General features: G+C 36.7%; 1 protein-coding gene across 2 annotated transcripts in view; it reads left to right on the top strand.

The window, feature by feature from the left end:
• The window catches only part of LOC149577217 (MATE efflux family protein), a 219335-nt gene that overhangs the window by 90694 nt on the left and 107427 nt on the right, over positions 1–21214 (top strand). For both annotated transcript variants that reach the window (XM_089829511.1, XM_089829556.1), the window contains exons 5-9: positions 363–418; positions 16675–16813; positions 16986–17123; positions 17267–17335; positions 17559–17669. In XM_089829511.1, coding sequence (XP_089685637.1) covers positions 363–418; positions 16675–16813; positions 16986–17123; positions 17267–17335; positions 17559–17669 — 513 coding nt within the window. The remainder of the gene's footprint in view (positions 1–362; positions 419–16674; positions 16814–16985; positions 17124–17266; positions 17336–17558; positions 17670–21214) is intronic.

The raw sequence follows: 21214 nt of genomic DNA, 5'->3' as shown, positions 1-21214 counted from the left end.
ACCCTTGTTAGAAGGTACCAACCCTGTTAAAGGCTGATAAGAAACAAATAGACCCACTTCCTAAATGTTGCAACAGGAGTGAAGAACAAATCTTCAAGATAACATATCCAAATCAATGAGCTGACTGATTTGCAACTTATTTGCCAAAACAGTTCTTTTAAAGCTCACCACAATCAACCAACTCAATCACTGCTCTTCATTGATCATCATACATAGCTTAGAACTTTGTGTCTTGGCTACAGGCTTTCATGTTTTCACTGTAGTTTCAGCTATACTATTGGGTATTCATATGCTATTTTATTTTGCAAATATGCATGTTTGTGACTGCAAAAAAATAGTTGCTGACCTAATTTGCTTTGCAGATTCGAGGTCTGGCTTGGCCAGCAGTACTTGTAAGCATGGTTGCTCAAAGTGCAAGGTATGTTCATATTGCTTTTCTGTTAATGAGATGTATATTGCATTACTTAACAAATGGTTGACATAAGCTGTGTTTTATGATTAAAAGGAATATCTCTCCTTACATAGGCAAGGAAAGAATGCAATATGCGCCTATGCCTGGGCCCAAATGGAAAATAATTCATATCCTTCCCAAATTGAAGAATCTTAGCTGGTATAAGAAACGTCAACTCTTGTTTAAAGGGTTGTGACATTCCCATACTGTATGGATAGGTATCTTTTCAGAAAGTGGCTATGAATTTTTTTTCTTTTGAAGGAAGCTGATCGTTGTAATGATAATCTGCATAGCACTTGTATAATTGTGATGGTGCTTGGCCATATAAGAATCTCTTAGAAGTAGTCGCCAAGTGTGTGGAGTAGTACAAAGGAAATTGACATTAGCAAAACATATGGTGAGCTGCCCCCTCTTTCTGAGACAATGCACAAAGCCTCTATTATATACATCTTACTGAGCGATGCTTTTATGTGTGAACCCTGATGGATTACTACCAATACCAATACTTTTTGTTCGGAAGAGGTTTCTGTTTGATTTTAGATTGAATGGGCAGTTTGTAATGATTTTGGCAAGTTACTTTTTTTGGAATGAAATACGTCAATCTTGTTCTTTTAGGAACTAGGTAGAACTGGATATGTACTCGGTTTATTCTTGAGATAGGAGTCAGAATCTGATTGAAACTCTTTATCTTGGTATGTTCTTACCGATCTTACTCATATTTATTTCTTTCTTTACAAATTGCTTTTTGAAGGGACTAGTAATATGTGATAGAATGAGCTAAAAAAAATGTTTATGCCTGAATATAAGATAAAATTCTGCTTTGGGTAAGTTTAAAATCATGTTTCCTTTGAAGTTTTATTTTAGGTAAAATTAGGTGTAAAGTTAAATCAGTATTCAACAGTCATGCCTACCTACATGATACAATGTCACCTGTCTATGATTTATAGCGTAAATTATCTTGCTTATACTGCTAGTCATATCCATATTATCTTTTTTTGGCATTGGTGCTAAATTGGGTTGACTAGTCAATGGGATGGTTTAAAGTTGATAGCACTAGTTGCAAGATATCCAAGATGATAAGGGGAGCAATGTGCTTTAAATGTCCCTAGAATTGCATGGAAGTCCTTTTCTAAGTATAAAATGCTAGTATTTTCTATCAGACTTTGAGGGGGCATTGTGCACAATGATAGAAACCTACGACAGGTTCTGACATAGGTCCATCTTTGAGTACTTAGACCATGACATCACAATTTCTTTTACAACCACAAAGTTTGCAAGGGTATTTGACATTCTAGGGTGTAATGGGAAAAAGATTGATAAGGCCAAAAAGATTACCAATGAGCAAAAGGAGCGGCTCATAAAGACAGTTTCTAGGGAACTGACCACAACAAAGTTGAAATCCTTAGCTACTACAGCCAAGAGTTATGGGTTGAAGAAACCTTTTGTTGCGGCTAATGATTGAAGATGTCTGATGGATGTTATCAAGAGCCGACTCACAGGCTCTAGTCGAGCCTCAAACATTGCTCTGCTACAAATAGCCCCGATGAATGAATTAAGAGATGACATTCTATATGGTTGGGTGTCAGTGTCGGCTGAATGAATTCAGGAATTTATAACCTTAGAACATAGAACATTTTATATGCCATACTACACAATCATCTTCTTCTTGGAGGCTACACACACACATACTTGTAGACCTATTGGAGGTGAAGTTGCAAGGTCGTGTCGAGCCCTCTCACCCGCCCATTTTGTATTGGTGACACTTTGACACCTTGGCTGCGGGGTGGTGGTGCAGACGTTTGGGGTAGCAAACAAATTTCGTAATTTGCCTTCCCAAATAGATCAAAACGCTTAGGTTTTAAAGTGCTCCCAATACACCAATATGCCTCAAAAGGCTCAAAACTCAACTTCACACTAGCCTGTTGATCTCAAGGATTCCAAACACGTAAACTCATTTAATCTAAGATGGACCAATGGTTTTCAAACCCCCAAGTGATTATTATGCAAAACCTTCACAAGCCCTTAACTAGGCCTCAAACCCCAATTAGGCCTCCTTCTAATTGTTTCTTCAGTTTTCTCCTAAACAGTCCAAAACACTAACCAAATAAATTGTACTTTGGGATACCCTTTTAGAAGGACTTCAATATATGTCAAACTCACCTGCACTTGTTTTGGATCATCCATATGGAATAGTCCTATCAACACTGGATTTAGGTCGAATTAGGCCATTTTTACAAAACAATCCCTATCAATACTCACTTCCAAACCTATAAACTCTCAACAATATCCAATTATGATGTGAATCAAAGGATTTGTGGGTTTGTTTGACCCTTTGACTCTGTCTCGTATGCAAAGCACAACACGCTCATCAAAATGTGCTTAAAACTAGGGCTTTTTGGTAAATACAATTCCCTTCACTTCTGAAACTCAATCAAAAGTCCAACACCATCTCCTAAACCTAATTCAAGATTTCCAACCATAAAATACATCCCTGCAGATATGCTTCCGCTATATCCTTGGCACTGAATTCAAGCACTTTTCCTTATTACAGTCACGATGTACACCATTTTATTCAACATTTCTGCAAGTTATATGGTTAGTAGCATATTACACATGTTATTTAGAGTCCATTCTATGAGAATTAGTGAAAGGCATTCATAGAATGACTCTATATTCCATAAAATCCTTGAGAACAATGGAAAAAAATGCAATTCTTTGTATTTGTCACCAAAATAATGAAAGATCTGATTGAACAAAACTTACAATATCATTCAATGTGACATCCAACACTTCCACTGAGAGCCTAGTTCATTCCCAAAGTCAAATAAAGAAGATCGATCAATGAAGCATTCAAGAACTTACGAGGAAACTGCAAGAAATTTATTCTTTTTATTTATGTCTCTGTTACAGTCTTTACAATTTGAACTTTCCAATCACATGCCTCATGAAATGCCACTCAGAGGCTTTATACATTCATTCTCCAACTCCCAAAAAAACCCCCCCTTTTTGAATGAGATTTAACTCGTAAACAAACTCAAAACAAGGTTTCCTTCCTAAGGCTAACTAGCCATTACTTTTCAAAGATTTGAATTTAAAACCTTTTTAAAATTAATCCCTAGGAACTTATTAAGCCCCGAAACATTGGACTTGATCCCTTTAGGAACTTTTTACATCCTTGATGACCCCACATATCCCATTTGACTTATTTGGCATTATTTTTCCGTATTACAAGATTTTTGGTGCTAGGGTCCTTATCGGGACCCTTGGGACTTTTGATATTTTCAACAACTTAGTTGTAATGAAAAACCATAATTCATTTTAAAAATTGATAGCTCAACCTTAAGGTTTCTTGACCTCCATCTCTAACCTCTGGCTCTTTCATGTCTTCACTTGATCTTCTAGGTGCTCCTACACCAAGTGACACTTAGACATCTTGGCCACAAGTGGTGCTATACAGTTGGGTCAGAAGAGGAAGCGCCAGGTTTTGGTGTCTGAGACTGAGTCTGATGAGAATGGCGGTGATGGCGGCCAGGAATCGGGTGATACATCACAGGCGAGTGGAGATAGCTTTAGATGGTTGGTAGAGAGAGTCACCCAGCCAGGGAAGAGGTAGTGGACTTTGAGATAGAAGCCAGAGTTGGAGCCATAGATACATCCACACTCTTAGGTGGTGGCACCACGAGAGTCCTTTTTTCTCCACCTCTTACGTGTGGAGTTGCACAGTTGACTCTGCCTACATCATTTGTTGTGATGTTGACAATAGTTCTAGTGCTAGGCTTTGACAACTAAGGGCTTCAGTGACCATGAGCCTTTGAGTTCAAATACAACACTGGTCGTCCCTCCACTGACAAAAACAAAATGAGAGTTAAACCTAGTGGTTGAGCCCGAGCCTAAGATGATATCACCTACTGAATTGGCCATGGAGGTGGTTTAAAGGCCAAGAATGAAGATAGTGGTTGTAAGGGAGAGATTGGTGAGTGACACTGAGATGTGAGGAGTGGAGGTTGCAAGGTCAAAAATCCTAGAAGAGGCCGTCATGGACTCTTGGTTTACACAATGTTGTCTTACACCTATGGTACCCATTGGACCTCCCTCTGCCACACCACAATGCAGGCAACCAGAGATTGTCAAAATTGATGATCTCGATGGAGGTAGTATGTAGCCCACATCGTTGTTTATTTCTTAAGTGGAAGCGACTGTACTAGATTTGGATGATGTTCCTATGGAGGATGCCACTATACAAGGTGAGGAGTTGGAAAGATAGGTCCCACATCCACAGTTGTTGTGGCAATTGCTACCTAATACTTAGGATAGGATAGGTGTCATAGAGTAGTTTATGAGAGAGATGGAGGCTAGTGCACAATGGATTGCAATCTTCGTAGAAAGAATAGGCCCTAAGGATGGTGGATGAGATAATGACATATATGCTAGAGTTTTCTAGAAGGAGGCGTGCTTAGGAGTTTGAGTAGTGTTTGGAGAGTAGAGGATGGCCTACAACAGAGACACCAAAGATGTTGTAGGGATGGAGAGTCTAGGGGCTAGTTGGGGAGAGCAATGCTTCAAATGAGTGTACTATGAGCTTTAGAGGGTTAATGTAATGTCCCCGATATTATTAAATAAATACTTTAGATTTGATGGCCCTAATATTAAATTTATTATCCTTTAGGCCCTTTTTAATTTTATTGTTGGTAGCATATTGTTCGTGTCAACACTTTTTGTAATACTTCGAGATGTTACACGACACCATATATAAGGCCGAGATAGTTTTCGTCATAGGTATGTGATTTAGATCTTATTTGTGAATTGTGAATTTTAGCTGGAGTTCTTGTCTGCGATTTTGGTGGTGAAAGGTCCTCCCTATTTGGTTTTTGCAATTTTGATGGGAGTAACTACTCACCCTATTCTGCTTATCTCAGTTTGAGATTTTGTAAGTTAAAAAGCTATCATTATTGAACGTGAAATTCTGTTATGTCACTAGTGTTTTGGCGACTTATCATTTCTATGTTCCTTCTGGTGTCAAATTGTGCAACTTTGCATAATTCATCATGTTCCCTCCTTTGCCCAAAACTCTTGTATTTATCTACAAAGATCACAAAGGAGGATTGGCGAGAGTAAGATATAGAGGTTGTACAACCCCCTAACACATACACCACTAATATTGAGGCTACCATACGATAGATAGATGTGGGCAACTTGTCAAACCGTATGACTATCCTATGACTGTATAACATTCTATCTAGTGTATGTTAGTTTGGTTGGGACACCATATGTGGAAGACTTGGGCAACACTACACGATTATCAGAAACAGATTTGTAGTAGAGTTGACTGTACGGTTTTTAGTGACAAATATTACCGTATGATGACTAGCTACCATGTGACAATAATTGGTATGTAGGTGTGTAGTTTGAGAAACATCATACGACTACAAAATTGATTGGAAACAACTACACCAAAATAGACAATGTCTTCATGATGGTATGTTGTACGGTATCTAGGTGCTAACTTAACTAACTTATATAAATTTTGGTGACAACAACTTGGTGAGACCTTGGCAAAGGGACAACAACAAATTTGGCGAAACCCTTCGACTTTTGGCAGAAGGTAGGACAAATGGAGAACACAATGGGCAAAATGATAATTCTATCAATGAGGGGCTTGACACATAGCTCTCCCACACATGGCCAAGGATGCTAACAGTTGCCTAAAGACTTGAACAACGCAGAGAGCAAGAGCCTACATTCTCGGAAATGCAAGATTAGTTGAGGCAAGACTCATTTGATGTCGGGTTTGGAGTAGAACTACCCTTTAAGGATTATGTGGGTTTGTGGATGCGATATTATCATCCTTTGATGGATCACAATCAATCTTTGCATGGGCATGGGTACAGAAGGCAATGGTTCTAGCTTAACTAAATGCCAGAAGATGAGGCATTTAAATTTGCTATGCTTCACTTGGAAGGAGTTGCTCATGAGTGGTCATCATGGAATGGTCACTCTGGGCCACGATCAAGTAACTTCCTATTCAGAGTTCATGGAACGACTTATAGAACACTTTGACGATAAGGATCTAGAGCTTGATTTTAAGGAGTTGGCACAACTGAAGCAGACCAGATCTGTTGATAGTTATATTACAACATTCCAAAGTTGTTTGTGTTGGTGACACTTATCTTGGAGAGGCGTCAGATTGTGTTATTCATGGATGGGCTGAGGGAACCTCTGAATGCTTAAGTGAAAGGTTTCAATCTCGACATGCTCACCAGGGGCATTGAGAAAGTGCTAGACATGGCCACTTCTTCTAAGACTTACATGCATTTCCCACCACCGCCCCCTTAAGTACCCATGCTCCATTTTTAGATAAATGGGAAGAATGCCTAACAAATTCTCCTTTCAGAAAATGTTTAAACTTTAAATGTTTCATTGTATCCTTGGCTTTACACGAAATTGATATACGAATTTGAATTGATGTCATTCAAGCCCTTTATTGATGGCCTTGAGGGGATTAATCTGCCCTGCACCATATCCTAATTCTTCAGCTCCATTTCCATCTAATGTTGCATTCAATGTTAATGCTGCATCACAAATGAAAATGTGAGGATAGCCAAGAATACTAAGTTAATGTATACAATGTTTTGGGTAGTGGAACGGACCCACCTGCAGTCATGAGTTGAAATGACCTGACATATGCAGTGTAAAGTTTCTGCAAATTCTTTGGACTGAATATGGAATGGAATCTACCTTCTTTATCTCCTTATAGCTTGCTGTGAATAACTTCAGACTATAGCCTTTAATTGGATTAGAAATGTAATTCAGAATTCTGTCTTTTACTTCTGCAATTCGAATGAGGGCAGTAATGACTAAGGAGCAGACTTGTATTTGATCTTCTGTGTCCTTAGACTTCATCCTTACCCTCTATAAGTATAGGTATCAAGGGACATGTCCTTGGAAAGGACATGTCGCTTCCAAAAATCATTTGCCTAACCTCTAGAAGTCGGCGACTTTCTAAGGATAAATAAATATTAATTACAAACATAAACAATGTTGTTAGATTAGTATTTAAACCAAACTCCTAAGGATAGACACCGATCTTGCAAAGGTAATAATGCAAACACTTAATCCCCTACTTGTCATGCTATATCAAATTTGATCGATCTGTTACTAGATTAGTCTGATTAATAAGTTACAGATTTAACACTCCCTCTTAACTTGATAATCATACTGAGAGATTATATCTAGCAACATCAATAAAGATGAACAAGCAAGAATTGATACTCTATATCTATTTGAATCTCCTTAGCATGTGGTATCATAGAACACATGATACAATGTCATATTACTAAGCTTGTAGTATGACAAATCACTGATACTAGTGATAACAGTATTGCAACGAATACAATGTACATGATAAATCTGAAGAGTATTTTAATTTCTTCATTTATCCAAGTTGTGACTCATAGATACTAGTATTTTTATATCACAACATGATCCTGAGTTTAATACCTACCAGAATACAGGATAAACCCGGAGAATAATAAAATTCTTCCTTTATCCAAATTGTGACTCATTGACATAGCGATGTCAACATCACAATATGATCTTGAACTCATCTAGATCTTACAGTAGAACTCTGCTATTTAACACATTATCTAAGAGATCGTCACCTCTTAAATAATGAATACAAATGGTGGAGCCCATAACAGTCAATAGCTTGACAAATAAAATTATTTTATTAATAATTTAAAGAATACAAATGGATTACAACTCAACTATACCAAGTGTTCTCTTGAAGTGGTCTATCTTCACTCTAGATAGAGGTTTGGTGAGTATGTCTGCTGTCTGATCTATAGTGCAAATGTATTCTAATTTTACAGAATTCCTGTCTACCATATCTCTTACATAATGGTAAGGAATTTTAATATGCTTAGACCTGTCATGAAAAACTAGATTCATCGAAAACTTGATGGAATTTTGATTATCACAATGAATAATCGTAGGATTCATGGCTTGCCCAAATAATCCCACAAGTAACTTCCTTAGCCAAATTGCTTCTCGAGAGGCCATTGCTGCTGCAATGTATTCGGTTTCTATGGAGCTTTGAGCTACTGAAGATTGCTTCTTGCATATCCAAGATATCATTGTTGATCCTAAACTGAAACAACATCCAGAAGTACTTTTCCTGTCTTTGACACTTCCACCCCAATTTGAGTCAGTGAATCCATGTAAATCTAAGCCAACCCTCTCGTATTTGAGTCCAAAATTAAGAGTGCCTTTTAAGTATCTCATAATGTGTTTAACTGCAACGAGGTGAATCTCCTTTGGCTCACACATAAACTGGCTTAAGGCATTAATAGCATAGCAAATATCAGGTCTTGTATATACTAAGTACATAAGGGACTCAATCATCTGTTTATAGAGAGTAGAATCTATGAAAGACAATTCTACTGCTACTTCTTTAAATTTATGTAGATTAGTCTCCATTGGAGAAGACATAGACTTGCAATTCCACATTCCAAATCTTTTCAAAATGTTTGATGTATGCTTCCCTTGATTAAGTATGATACTATCAGAATTCTGTTGTACTTCCAGTCCTAGGAAGTAATGAAGGAGTCCCAAGTCTTTCATCTCGAATTCTCTAGTTAGATCTTTCTTGCATTGATCTATAAGATGTTCATCACCTATTATTAGTAAATCATCAACATACAGTATCAGAATTACCATATCATCTTTATGTCTTTTATAATATAAATTTGGATCGGCTTTATTCTTGGAGAATCCTAAGCCGGTGAGATACTTATCAATTCTTTCATACCAGGCCCTTGTAGCTTGCTTAAGCCCATACCGAGCTTTCTTGAGCCTGCAAACAAAAACATTAGGATCATGAGTTTCAAATCCTTTAGGTTGCCCCAGATATACTTCTTCTATAATCTTTCCATTTAGGAATGTTGTTTTTACATCCATCTGATGTACTTTCCATCCCTTTGATGCTGTAATTGCTAAGATTGCTCTTACGGAGGTATATCTAGCAATAGGAGCAAAGGTTTCTTCATAATCAATCCCTTCTTTTTGAGAAAATCCTCTAGCTACAAATCTAGCTTTATACTTCTCAATGCTATTGTCAACAACATGTTTTATTTTAAATATCCACTTGGAAGAAGCAACAAATTTTCCTTTAGGTCTTGAAACAATTTTCCAAACATCATTCTTCATAATAAATTGGTATTCTTTAGTCATAGCTTCTTTCCAAGTTGTATGTTTAATAGCATCAGAAGGATTGGTTGTTTCTGTTTTGGATAAATCACTCATGTTTGCTGTATAACTAGAGAATCTTTTAGGTCTTTTGCTTGCTCTGACTATTCCGGAAGGTGCAACATAGTCTTGAGCTGCCTCGACTGTTTTAATGGCCCAAAGTGGTCTTTTATTTGAGTTTTGAGTTTCTTCAAGATTTAGATTTAGAATTTCATCTTCAATTTCTTCTAAGTTCTCCCTCTGGGACCCAGATTCACTATTTCTTTCAGAACTAGGTAAAGGAGAAGGTTCTTCAGAACTTAGGGCTCTTTTGAATGCTAGATCTTCAAAATTACATGCCTACTAAGTTCAATACTTTTATGTCCAGGTATGAAAATCCTATATGCCTTAGATGTTTCAGTATACCCTAAAAAAATACGTTTCCTCCTAGAGGGCTCTAACTTGGTTCTCTTTTCTTTTGGAACATGGATATGTACGGGGCACCCAAAAATTCTAAGGTGACTTATATTAGGTTTGACCTTAATAAATACTTCTTCAGGAGTTTTATCTCTAAGGTAAGAATGCGGGCTTTTGTTTTGAATATAGACGACAGTACAAGAGGTTTCTGCCCAAAGATAATATTCTAGATTTTGATCAAATATCATAGCTCTAGCAGCTTCTATAATTGTTCTATTCTTTCTTTCTGCTACCTCGTTTTGTTCTGGATTGTAAGGAACAATGTACTCGCTCTTAATTCCTGATTCTTTACAAAACCTTTTAAACAAATCTGAAGTATATTCCCCTCTGTTATCAGTTTTAAGAGTTTTAATTTTATGTCCTGATAAGTTCTTAGTTAATGTTTTGAATTCTTTAAATCTCTTTATGATTTCTTCTGATTCTTTGCATTTTAAGAAGTCCATGTTTTCCTAGAGAAGTCATCTATGAACAAAATATAGTACCAGAATCCAACAAGAGAAGGAATAGACATAGGTCCACATAAATTTGAATGAATTAATTCTAAAACATAATTTGTTTTTCTAGTGCTATCATGAAATGGACTTCTAGTGTTCTTACCCATTGCGCACCCTTTACATATGCTTGAGTGGTTTTTATTGAGTTTAGGTAAACTAGTAATCATCTTCTCCATAGTTGATAAAGTTTTGAATTTTAGATGCCCTAATCTTTTGTGCCAAATTTCATTTATGCCTTCAGCTTCATGAATTAAGGCTTGAATAGGTTGACTAGATTCTGAATTCAATTCATACAAATATTCTCTTCTCTGACCAATCAACTTTGCTTTCTTGATTGAGGAGTTCTTTGCACAAGTTATTACTTTGCCGTCCACAAATGCAACATTATGCCCATCATCTTCAAGTGCTATTATTGAAATTAGATTTCTTTTAATTCCTGGTACGTAGATGACACCTTTGAGAAGAAGAGAATTTCCAAATTTTAGTTTTAAGGTACAATTTCCAATTCCTTCGACAGGATGTGCTGAATCATCACCAACGGTAACTTTGCCATTGACCTTTTCTGAAATAGAGTCTAGTGCTTCTTTGTATCCTGTTATATGTCTAGAAGATCCACTATTAATTACCCATGCTTTACTAGAAATTTCATTTGATAGTGATGAGTACAATACATGATTCTCGAGATCATATCTCAAGTAACATTTGTATAGTTTGCTTGTTGTTTAGAATTCTCAGGACAATTAGATTTGTAGTGTCCAAACTTTTCACATTTGAAACACTTTATTTTGGATAGATCTTTCTTGGGTTTTCCATTCTTTTGATTTCCCTTTTTCTTCTTGAAATGCTTCTTCTTGCCCTTATAGGATTTTGTATTAAGAACATGAAGTTCTTCATCTTCTGTTTTATGTTTCCCTCCTTTCTTTAGTTTTCTGGATTCTTCTTGAAGACAATCGTTCTTAAGTCTGTTGAAGTCAGGAAGATTATCTCTGGCACTTATTCCCTGTGCAAAAGTCTCTCATGAATCTGGTAATCGGTCTATAGCCATTAGTGTTAATTCTGTGTCACTAATAATGGTTCCTATACTTGACAATTCATCTCTAATGCCGGCAACCCTTAGGAAGTAAGAATTCATTGATTCTCCTTTCTTTATTTGAACGTGATTTAGTTGCCTTTTCAGTGCGAGAACCCTAGTTGCATTGTTGACCTCATATGCATTTCGTAATGCATTCATCATATCAAATGCAGTTTGATGTTTTGTAAGCATGGGTATGATATCATTTTTTACTCCATCTAATATGATTTGAATGGCTTTTCTATTTCCTTTGCTCCAGATAGATTTATGAGGTTCAACTGGAGGTTGTTTAGATGCTCTATCAACAAATTGTTTTACATCATTCTCTTCAAGAATCATTACGATTCTGAATTTCCAGGCATCAAAGTGTTCATTCTCATCAAACCCAACCTCGGATCTGATTGTGTATGCCATTGAAGATAGGAGATAGTTGCTACATATATATGTAAAGTCTGATTACTGAATTTTGCAGAGCCTAGGTTTGATTACCAGAGCTCTAATACCATGTAAAGTTTCTGCAAATTCTTTGGACTGAATATGGACCTGAATCTACCTTCTTTATCTCTTTATAGCTTGTTGTGAATAACTTCAGAGTATAGCCTTTAATTGGATTAGAGATGTAAGTCAGAATTCTTTCTTTTACTTCTGCAATTTGTATGAGAGCAGTAATGACTAAGAAGCAGACTTGTATTTGATCTTGTGTGTCCTTAGACTTCATCCTTACCCTCTATAAGTATAGGAGTCAAGGGACATGCCCTTAGAAAGGACATGTCTCTTCCAAAAATCATTTGCCTAACCTCTAAAAGTCGGTGACTTTCTAAGGATAATTAAATATTAATTACAAACATAAACAATGTTGTTAGATTAGTATTTAAACCAAACTCCTAAGGATAGACGCCGATCTTGCAAAGGTAATAATGCAAAGACTTAATCCCTTACTTATCATGCTATATCAGATCTGATCGATCTTTTATCAGATCAGTATGATTAATAAGTTACAGATTTAACATGCAGCTGCCCTTGTGGCATGAGGGCATGCCATAGATGTTCTAGAGGCTAAATTAAAATCTACCTTTCTTTTGTTCTAAGGATCCATGCTCATTGGTGCGGCTTTTAACCAAGCTGCTACAATATCGACACCTGGTGCAGTGATGTCAGGTTGCCAAGGAAATGTGACATGAATTGATTAGTTGAATTGCTAATTAAGACCAATCTTCAAATTCTAATCAGAAATTTTTCATGCCTCAAAAGATCTAGTGTGATCTGGCTATGAGACAAGAATGAAGCTATTATAGGTCCACGTTGTTCACTTGCAACCACACTTTTTGCTATTGTTGCAGCAGGAGATCTAGTAAAATGTGGAAGCATTAAAACATGTGTGCTAATGCTATGACTGATGTTATCATTAGCTTGCAAGGAAAAACAATTAGGAAGTGTAAGGGATGACGTGTTTGGAAACATATACATGTGCAAGAGTTCAATCATATTGTCAAATAATTATAGCTCATCAAACCATTGATATGAATGACAGAGCATTCCCATCCATGTTGTTTGTGATGTATTTTGCATCATTTCATTTTCTGTGACATCATTAATCTCATACACCATTTATTGAAGACATTTTTCCTATGCTCCACGGAGTTTCTAGGACGGGGACGTTTTATGGGGCAGTGACTTGTTTCTGGTACGGGTACGGGTTGAAGTCAAAATTTAGGGGGATGGGATCTCAGGGGACAACGATTCAAAACATAGGGGATATTCTTGTATATAGAGACAAAATTCAAATATTCATACCATAACATTAATAAACTATTCACCTTAGGCATTCATATCATATCAATAAGACAACTAGGGGCCCATGCAAACAGAAAAAAAAAAAAATATTTTTTTTTTGGGGGTTATTTTGCCTTTAGCCCACTGGCTGCCAAAAAGGGGATGGCCAGCAGTCCCCGTTTCATTTCGTTTCCCAGTACGGCCCCAAAACCACGGAGGATGCGTCCCCGTGGAACACTGCATTTTTCTTGTAGCCATTTTCGAGTTTGATGTGGAATTGGATCAGGTGAGTGACTTATCATTAAATGGAATTTCATTATTCTTTGTTACCAGTTAATGTGAACATTATTTACCATCCAAATTTGAACTTGATAAAATCTCCATAAAGCTCAACACAATTAACTCTTGAGTATACAGTGATTCTTTGAACTTTGCTATTTTCTAACAGTAGAAATTGTTGACCGTCTCTGCCAAAAAGGGGACGGCCAGCAGTCCCTGTTTCATTTCGTTTCCGGGTATGGCCCCAAAACCACAGAGGACACATCCCCGTGAAACACTGCATTTTTCTTGTAGCCATTTTTGAGTTCAATGTGGAATTGGATCAGGTGAGTGACTTATCATTAATTGGAATTTCATTATTCCTGGTTACTAGTTAATGTGAACAATATTTGCCATCCAAATTTGATTTGAGTAGGCAGTGATTCTTTGAAATTTGCTATTTTCTAACAGTAGAAATTGTTGACTGTCTTCCCCATTCTCAGACCTTGGCCAAACATATTTTGATTGCTCCTAGATTTATAGTGTAGTCAATGTTTTAGATGGCATATGCATGCTTTGCTAATGAAATAGAAATGTACATCATCCGATGTTCTTTAAAGGATGCTTAAATTCAGTTTACGTTGAAGTTCTCTAATCTCATTCTCTTAAACAAAACATGTTGGTATGCTTAGCTTGTATGTTTGTGTTTAGAGTTCCCACATTCTTTTGTAAGAAACTAATCTTGACTGAAACTTAGTTAAAACATTTTGCTTGAGTTCAAAACTCAGCCTCTGATCCAAACCAGAATAGCATGTACCTCTGAAGCCACCCAATTGAATTCATGTCCAAATCCAAGTCATAGAGAAATAATGATCATTTCCAAATTGTCAATGGTCCCCCTAAAAATTCTAGAAAAACATTACCATGCTAGCAAACTAGGGGATCAGATCGGATTTGGAGGGTTATGAATGGGCATGCGCTCAGCAATTTATTACAAAGATTTTAATGGGCATTGAATGGAATATTGGTTAGACAATTGGAGAAGTTAAATAAAGATCTCTGAGATTCAATGACATTTTATTGCACAGTTTGTTCTTTCAGGTTTTATATGTGTAATTTCACTAATTTGTTAATGTGTTATAGTTCAGTCAGGATAAAATGATGGTGGAAACAAATAGAAATATATGATCTATTATATTATTATTGCACAATTTATTTGATTGAAATATATACATTCCTATATATATATATATATATATATGCAATCATAATTGATAACTTAAATGTCCAAATAATAATATAATATTCAGACCGTCTATTCACATTATACTGAATACTATTCACATTAGTTTGAATGATTAATTTGGATTGACCGGGATGCCTGGTTGATAATCAAATAGTCACCGTTTTGAAAGGGCACAGTAGGTGTTTATTTATTAAGTGACTTGGAGCCATGTCTATGACAGGACATGACTCCACTGTGGGATCACTCCTGTCGGGGACGTGACTCCTCACCAAAAGTATATATAATCTTTGGCCTGCGATTTGAGATATCACAATGAATGCCAAGTTCTTCACATCTTCAATTATCTACAGATCAACGACCATCAAATAAAACACCTCAAACACATTGCATATTCAAAAGTCTTCCATCATTGGTTGCTGGTCAACAGCGCCTACTTCATTGTCATTCACACTTATTGTTCTCAATATGTAGTACCATCAGTCATGTCAGACAAAGTGGTGACATCATGCAGAGGGTAGAGTTATACCAATGAACACATCTATTGATAACATCTGCAGCAAGGATATTGGTGGCACATCTGCAACTCACAATCGTATACATACATCTGGAAGAGATTGGTGGACACGTTGATATTTCAGTCTTCAATATATGTAAATTGCAGAGTTTGGCAACAACCTTCTAGCTTGACTATCAATTTAATTGCCTCAAATATATTGATATAACAGTGTGAGATCTTATACAGTAAAAGATCTTAGAGATAATTATATAACTATAAGGTAAACACATCATAAGAAAAAAGATTTCTGATTTATAGATAAATCTGATAAAACTAACATAATTCCTCTGTGTTGTATTTTCTTTTTCTGGTGTCAAGGCTATTTGTTAATGTAGTTAAGTGTTTACTGGGTTCCTTTTCTAATGACAGTGAGGGTTTGTAAGTTCAGGCTTTTGGGTTTTTGGATTCATGTATGTTGAGTATTTAAACTCGTCTACTCAACTTTTCTAGATTTGTAAGCTACAACAGAGTAAGCTAAATAATTAGAAATCAGCCCCACCCTTGCACCCGCCAAGTGCAAGTGCTAGTTTGTACACTTCTTACAACAGTAGGATGCCTTTACATATATTAACATGGTGTGCTTGTTTCTGACCTCTTCTTGGCATAACGGTCCACTGAAATTGGACTTCTATAAAAGTAGATCATAGCATAACTCACTCTCTTTTTGTCTTCCACTGCAAATAGATTAACTTAGATTTCTTCCAACTATGTTGACCATCCACGGATGGGATTGTTTTGAAATTTTTTGTTTCTTGCTTATGATAGTCTAGAAACTGCATTGCATTCTTGAATCAAACTATATGCATTAATATGATCTACCAATTTTTGAATCTCTTGTCAATTAATTTGCTAGTACATTAGAGTAAATTTGCAAGAGTAATTAAGTAATTTTTTTTTCCATGTGCCTTAGCTATAAATATGGTCTGTTAAGATTCAATAGATACTGAATTGACCATAGCAATAGGGATTGCAGCAGAATGCTTGCCAGGGAATCTTGAAAGTAATTTTTGTCTGTTTCTTGTTGCCTTCGATAATTTCAGCTGATAAGCTCCGGATAGAGAGTTCCAGTAAGTCTAACCTATGCTTAATGAAATTTGACTTATGACTCAATTCTTTTCTTGATAGCCTTGGCATGAAAGACTCCTGGGGTCCTTTGAAGGTATTGTCTGTTGCCACTTTTGTAAGTGGATTGGGTGACATCATCTTATGTAGTTTCATGGGCTATGGCATTGCTGGTGCAGCTTGGGCAACAACAGTTTCACAGGTGAGATTATAGCAGCCACCATTTACAAAATCGTAGGACTTTGTCTAATATCTATTGCAGATTAACTAATTAATTATGGGGGACTATTTGAGTGTTATCTTCCAACCATTATGTCTTCTGGTTGATGCATTTTCTTCTCATTTAACCAATACGAGTTTGGAATAATTAACAGTTTGTTGCAGTCATTATGATGCTTCAGTCAGTTAACAAGAAAGGTTACAATACATTTGCACTCTCAGTCCCTTCCTCCGAAAATTTTATTCAAATAATCCAAATTGCTGCCCCAGTCTTTATAACAATGATAAGCAAGGTAACTATTGTAACATTTCTTGTATTTTGGCATCTGAGTATGTATTGTCTCAATTAAACAGAATGAATTTGTAGCCTAGATAGCCAAATCTTATTCCCAATTAAGAATGAATATTACTAAGCCACTTCTTTCTTGATGTTTAGGTTGCATTCTACTCTCTGATTACATACTTTGTAACATCAATGGGACCTGAGAAACTTGCTGCCCACCAGGTAGACTATTCTTGTTTTTTTCTGCTTCCAGATTTAAGGTTTAACACATTCACTTCATATATTACTTGAAAATTCTTTGTTTCAGCCTATCCATCAGTCAGGACAACATTTTCCTATTAGAATTATTTTTACCGAGTTTACTCTGAGAAAATGATGCTTAAAATTTAACTTTTGTTTATCATTTGCGGTATTGTTCCACTATAATCTTGTCTTATCATGGTAGGTTATGATTGGAGTATATTGCATGTGTACTGTTTGGGGGGAACCCTTGTCGCAGACTGCCCAGGCCTTTATGCCAGCAATGGTTCATGGTATGAATCGGAACTTGAAAAAGGTCTGTTTTATCTCCTTACAGTGTAGTTCATTCCCACATTTCTCTTGGTAATGCTACGTATTGCAGATCTGATGCAGTAGTAATGTCTTCTTTTGCAAACGTGTAAACCATTTTCTATTTAGGCTTTCACATTTTATACTTTATATTTCTTATAATAAGTTTCCTCAGTGTGAGAATTGACATTCACATTTGTATAGAAAAAAATTGAAATAAATAAAACAAGTTTGGTACCTCTGTGTTTATGCTGTCACCTTTATTGCTTCTTCCGATGCCCCATTTACTATGAGATCAGAGGCAGGTTCCACTGTTTATTCAGAGACTGCAGATTCCTTTCGGCCTTCTTCAGTTATTCTGACTAGCGGTGTCTTGCGCTTTACCTTCAGGAGACTTCACATCTCCGTGATCTCACTTTATAGCGTATGTTCCCTCAGAGCCAGGCCTCAGATCAGTTCATTACTGCCTTTTTCCCGCCCATGTCCCCCTCCAAGGGCATGAAGCGACCACTTGCTACATCCATCTCCGGACGTACCAGATCTATTAGACCTCGTCGTGAATTCACCATACAGCGGCACCCTATCTCCAGTGTTACCCGGAGACAAACTCGAACCCTTGGTCACCCTAGGCCTTATCCTTCGGTGCTGGACTTCATTTCACCAAGAAAGGATATTTAGTCCTTCTCTTGTCTGTTGTAGTTCCCTTTCTTTGCTTTCTTGTATGTTCTTTCTTGGACATTGTTTGGTACTCCTATTGGGTTGTTTTTCTTCCCTATTGTATCTTCTAGCTCCTTAGACCCTTTGTTGGTCTCTTGTTGGAAATTAATATCATTATCTTATCCTATCTATGAAATGAAAAATATAAACTGCATCTAATCATCTAAAAGAACTTTATCCAAATCATCCATCTGGAAAGTTATGATCTTTTAGATGCTTCTTTTGAAAATCATGTGGATGGGTCATTGGATCTTTGGTATACATCAATTTTCATTCTTCATTATAGAAGGTTTACAATACTTGTTTTGTTGCTTTGAACCCCAGAAAGACAATAATACAATCTATCATTCTATCATTTCAGTTGGAACTCCTTTATTCAGTTTAACTTTTCCTCAATATGTTGTAATACAATAATCTCAGAAGTAAATACCCACTAGCCTTGTATTCAGATGAGCAATTTCAGTACAACTGAGAAAATTAATGCATCTTGGCCAGAAAATGATGATCAACATTGGAAAGTGTCAATGGAGCAACGATATTTGGATTGAAGGGAGCTTGAAATCAATGTCCAACGCTCTGATTTCTTTGATATTTTGCTACTGGTATAAATGCTGATGTCAGTGTCCTTTGGATACCGATGTTAAATGCAAACATGGGATATGGCTTGCTTTCTTTCAAGCTCAATTTCCCACCGCCAATTATGTACTATCTGATGTCAAGGATTGTTGTGGTAGTGGTGATAAAGGATGAAAATAGTGCTGTGGACTGATTATTAACACGATTTGGATCTCTGTCACAAATGAATGATGCCACGTGATTATGTTGGTTATTGCTGCAATATTGAACACAATCTCTAGTATATGATGCCACTTGACTATGATAATGTTTTGCCACAATGTTGATCTCTATTCTGATCTATGTGCTGTTCATTTATACTATCAATTGCTGCACCTTTGAGCAATGTATGTTGTTTATTGCCATGGGTAAACTAGCTTCAATACATGCTAAAAAAATGATGGAAAAGTATAACACAGAAGTAAATGTAACACAATGTTCAGGAAAACACATTGCTCGTTCCATTAATGTCCTTTCAAGTACATAATGTGAAAATACATCCTAGTGTAACAATAGACAGAGATATGCTATCTTTCTCATTCATGACAAGCATACAAATAGTACTTGAAGGGTTGCGACTTAACCGTTGTGTCATAACACCTTTAGACTGACAACTTCCTAACATATGATTAATTATTCCTAAAACATAATTTACCCAACAGCATCATCCCCCCCAAAAAAGAATGTTGTCCCTTGGCGACAACTAACAAAATGGAGACAATGTTTTGCACTCTATACATTAGAGAATACAAACTAAGATGAAGATAAAGGGGGTTGAGGGAGCGACCCTAGAGCTAGCTGAGATGCTGAAGGGTTCAACTTTGCCCGCAATTGGTACACCTTTTGAGTCCACATGTTCAAATCCTCTTTTGCTTGCATTTGTGCCTCCACTGACTCTTTCAACTCCGCAATCCCTCGTAACTCAACCTCCTTTCCCTCACTTCTTTTCAACCTCGGCCAACTGCATCTCCAACATGCACTTATCCTTGGTAGCTACCTCCAATTGAGTCATGGGTGGTTCTCGCTCTCTCTCCCAATCCGACTACTAGGTGGCTAGTCGGGTAGCCATCTCCTCCTGAGATCGCTTTGTTGCTACCGTATCCGCCTCACTTTGCCGCCTAATGTAGTAGGTATCCTTTTACACCTATGCTATCTTGTGGGTGAGGCTCTCAACTTTGCTCGCTAGTCCACTCGTGCAACATTTCCTATCTTTGTCGTTGGCCATCCCAGTGCCTCAAAACAAGTGCTGAAGGTAGTAGGACAACCGACTCACATGAATGACAATACATGCCTCTTCTCTCTGACATCTTTTACAGCTCTAGTTTGTGCAAAGACCACTACCTTACGACCTCTAGCTAACATGTCCGCTAAGTAGGCCTCCACATCTTTGTCGGGTGTCTCCTGTGGTGGGTTTATGGATGGTTGCTCCTGTACCACCTCTACTATAGCTTGCGAAGTCTCGCCCCTAGGCAATCCCTCGTCCATCTTTTCTGTATGACACTCTTCGACCACTATATCTATTATGATAATATATAACTTCTATTATTAGTTAATGGTTATCTATTTGCAATCTATTGTGAATATTAGAATGTTTCTAATATTTAGTTAGCTTGTAGATAACTGTTAGTTTTCAATTAGCTAGAGTAGAATGCTTTTATTTTTTACCATCGTTTCTTAAGGAAACATCGTTCATTCTTGTATATATTGATCTATTGATCATTATTAATATCAGGCAAATATTTACTAGTTACTTTGTAATATGGTATCGGAGCATGGTTGGATTTTTTTTGAAAATCATAATTTCTTGTTGAAATTATCTTCCCTTATTTTTGAAATTATATTTTCCAAAATTTATTTGCTTACCTAGTTTCGGCTAGGGTTTGTCACATTCATTTGCAAATCACGATTGGAACATTCATCTACAAATCGCGACTAGGAAATTCATTTGGAAATCATGATTTCATGTGTACTTTTGCGTGTTTTTTGGACACATTTTCTGCCCTCTTTTCATGATTTCCAAACGAGTTTCAAGGCTTCAAATTATCTGGTTTTTGGCAGCTAATAGATGTTTTGTGCAGAGATTTTTATAGATTTTTTTTCCAGATGTCTCTTGCAGCCGATACTCCTTATATGCACACCTAGTACACCATTTTGGTGTTGTTTCTGCCATCTCTAGCAATGTCTATCGATGCATGTCCATCTTTGAAACAAAATCAAATG

This window comes from Cupressus sempervirens, chromosome 1 (genome assembly GCF_028749045.1).
Source record: "Cupressus sempervirens isolate cs-2001-9-10 chromosome 1, ASM2874904v1, whole genome shotgun sequence".
In the NCBI taxonomy this organism is placed as follows: Eukaryota; Viridiplantae; Streptophyta; class Pinopsida; order Cupressales; family Cupressaceae; genus Cupressus; species Cupressus sempervirens.
This window is presented reverse-complemented; position numbering and strand designations above follow the sequence as displayed.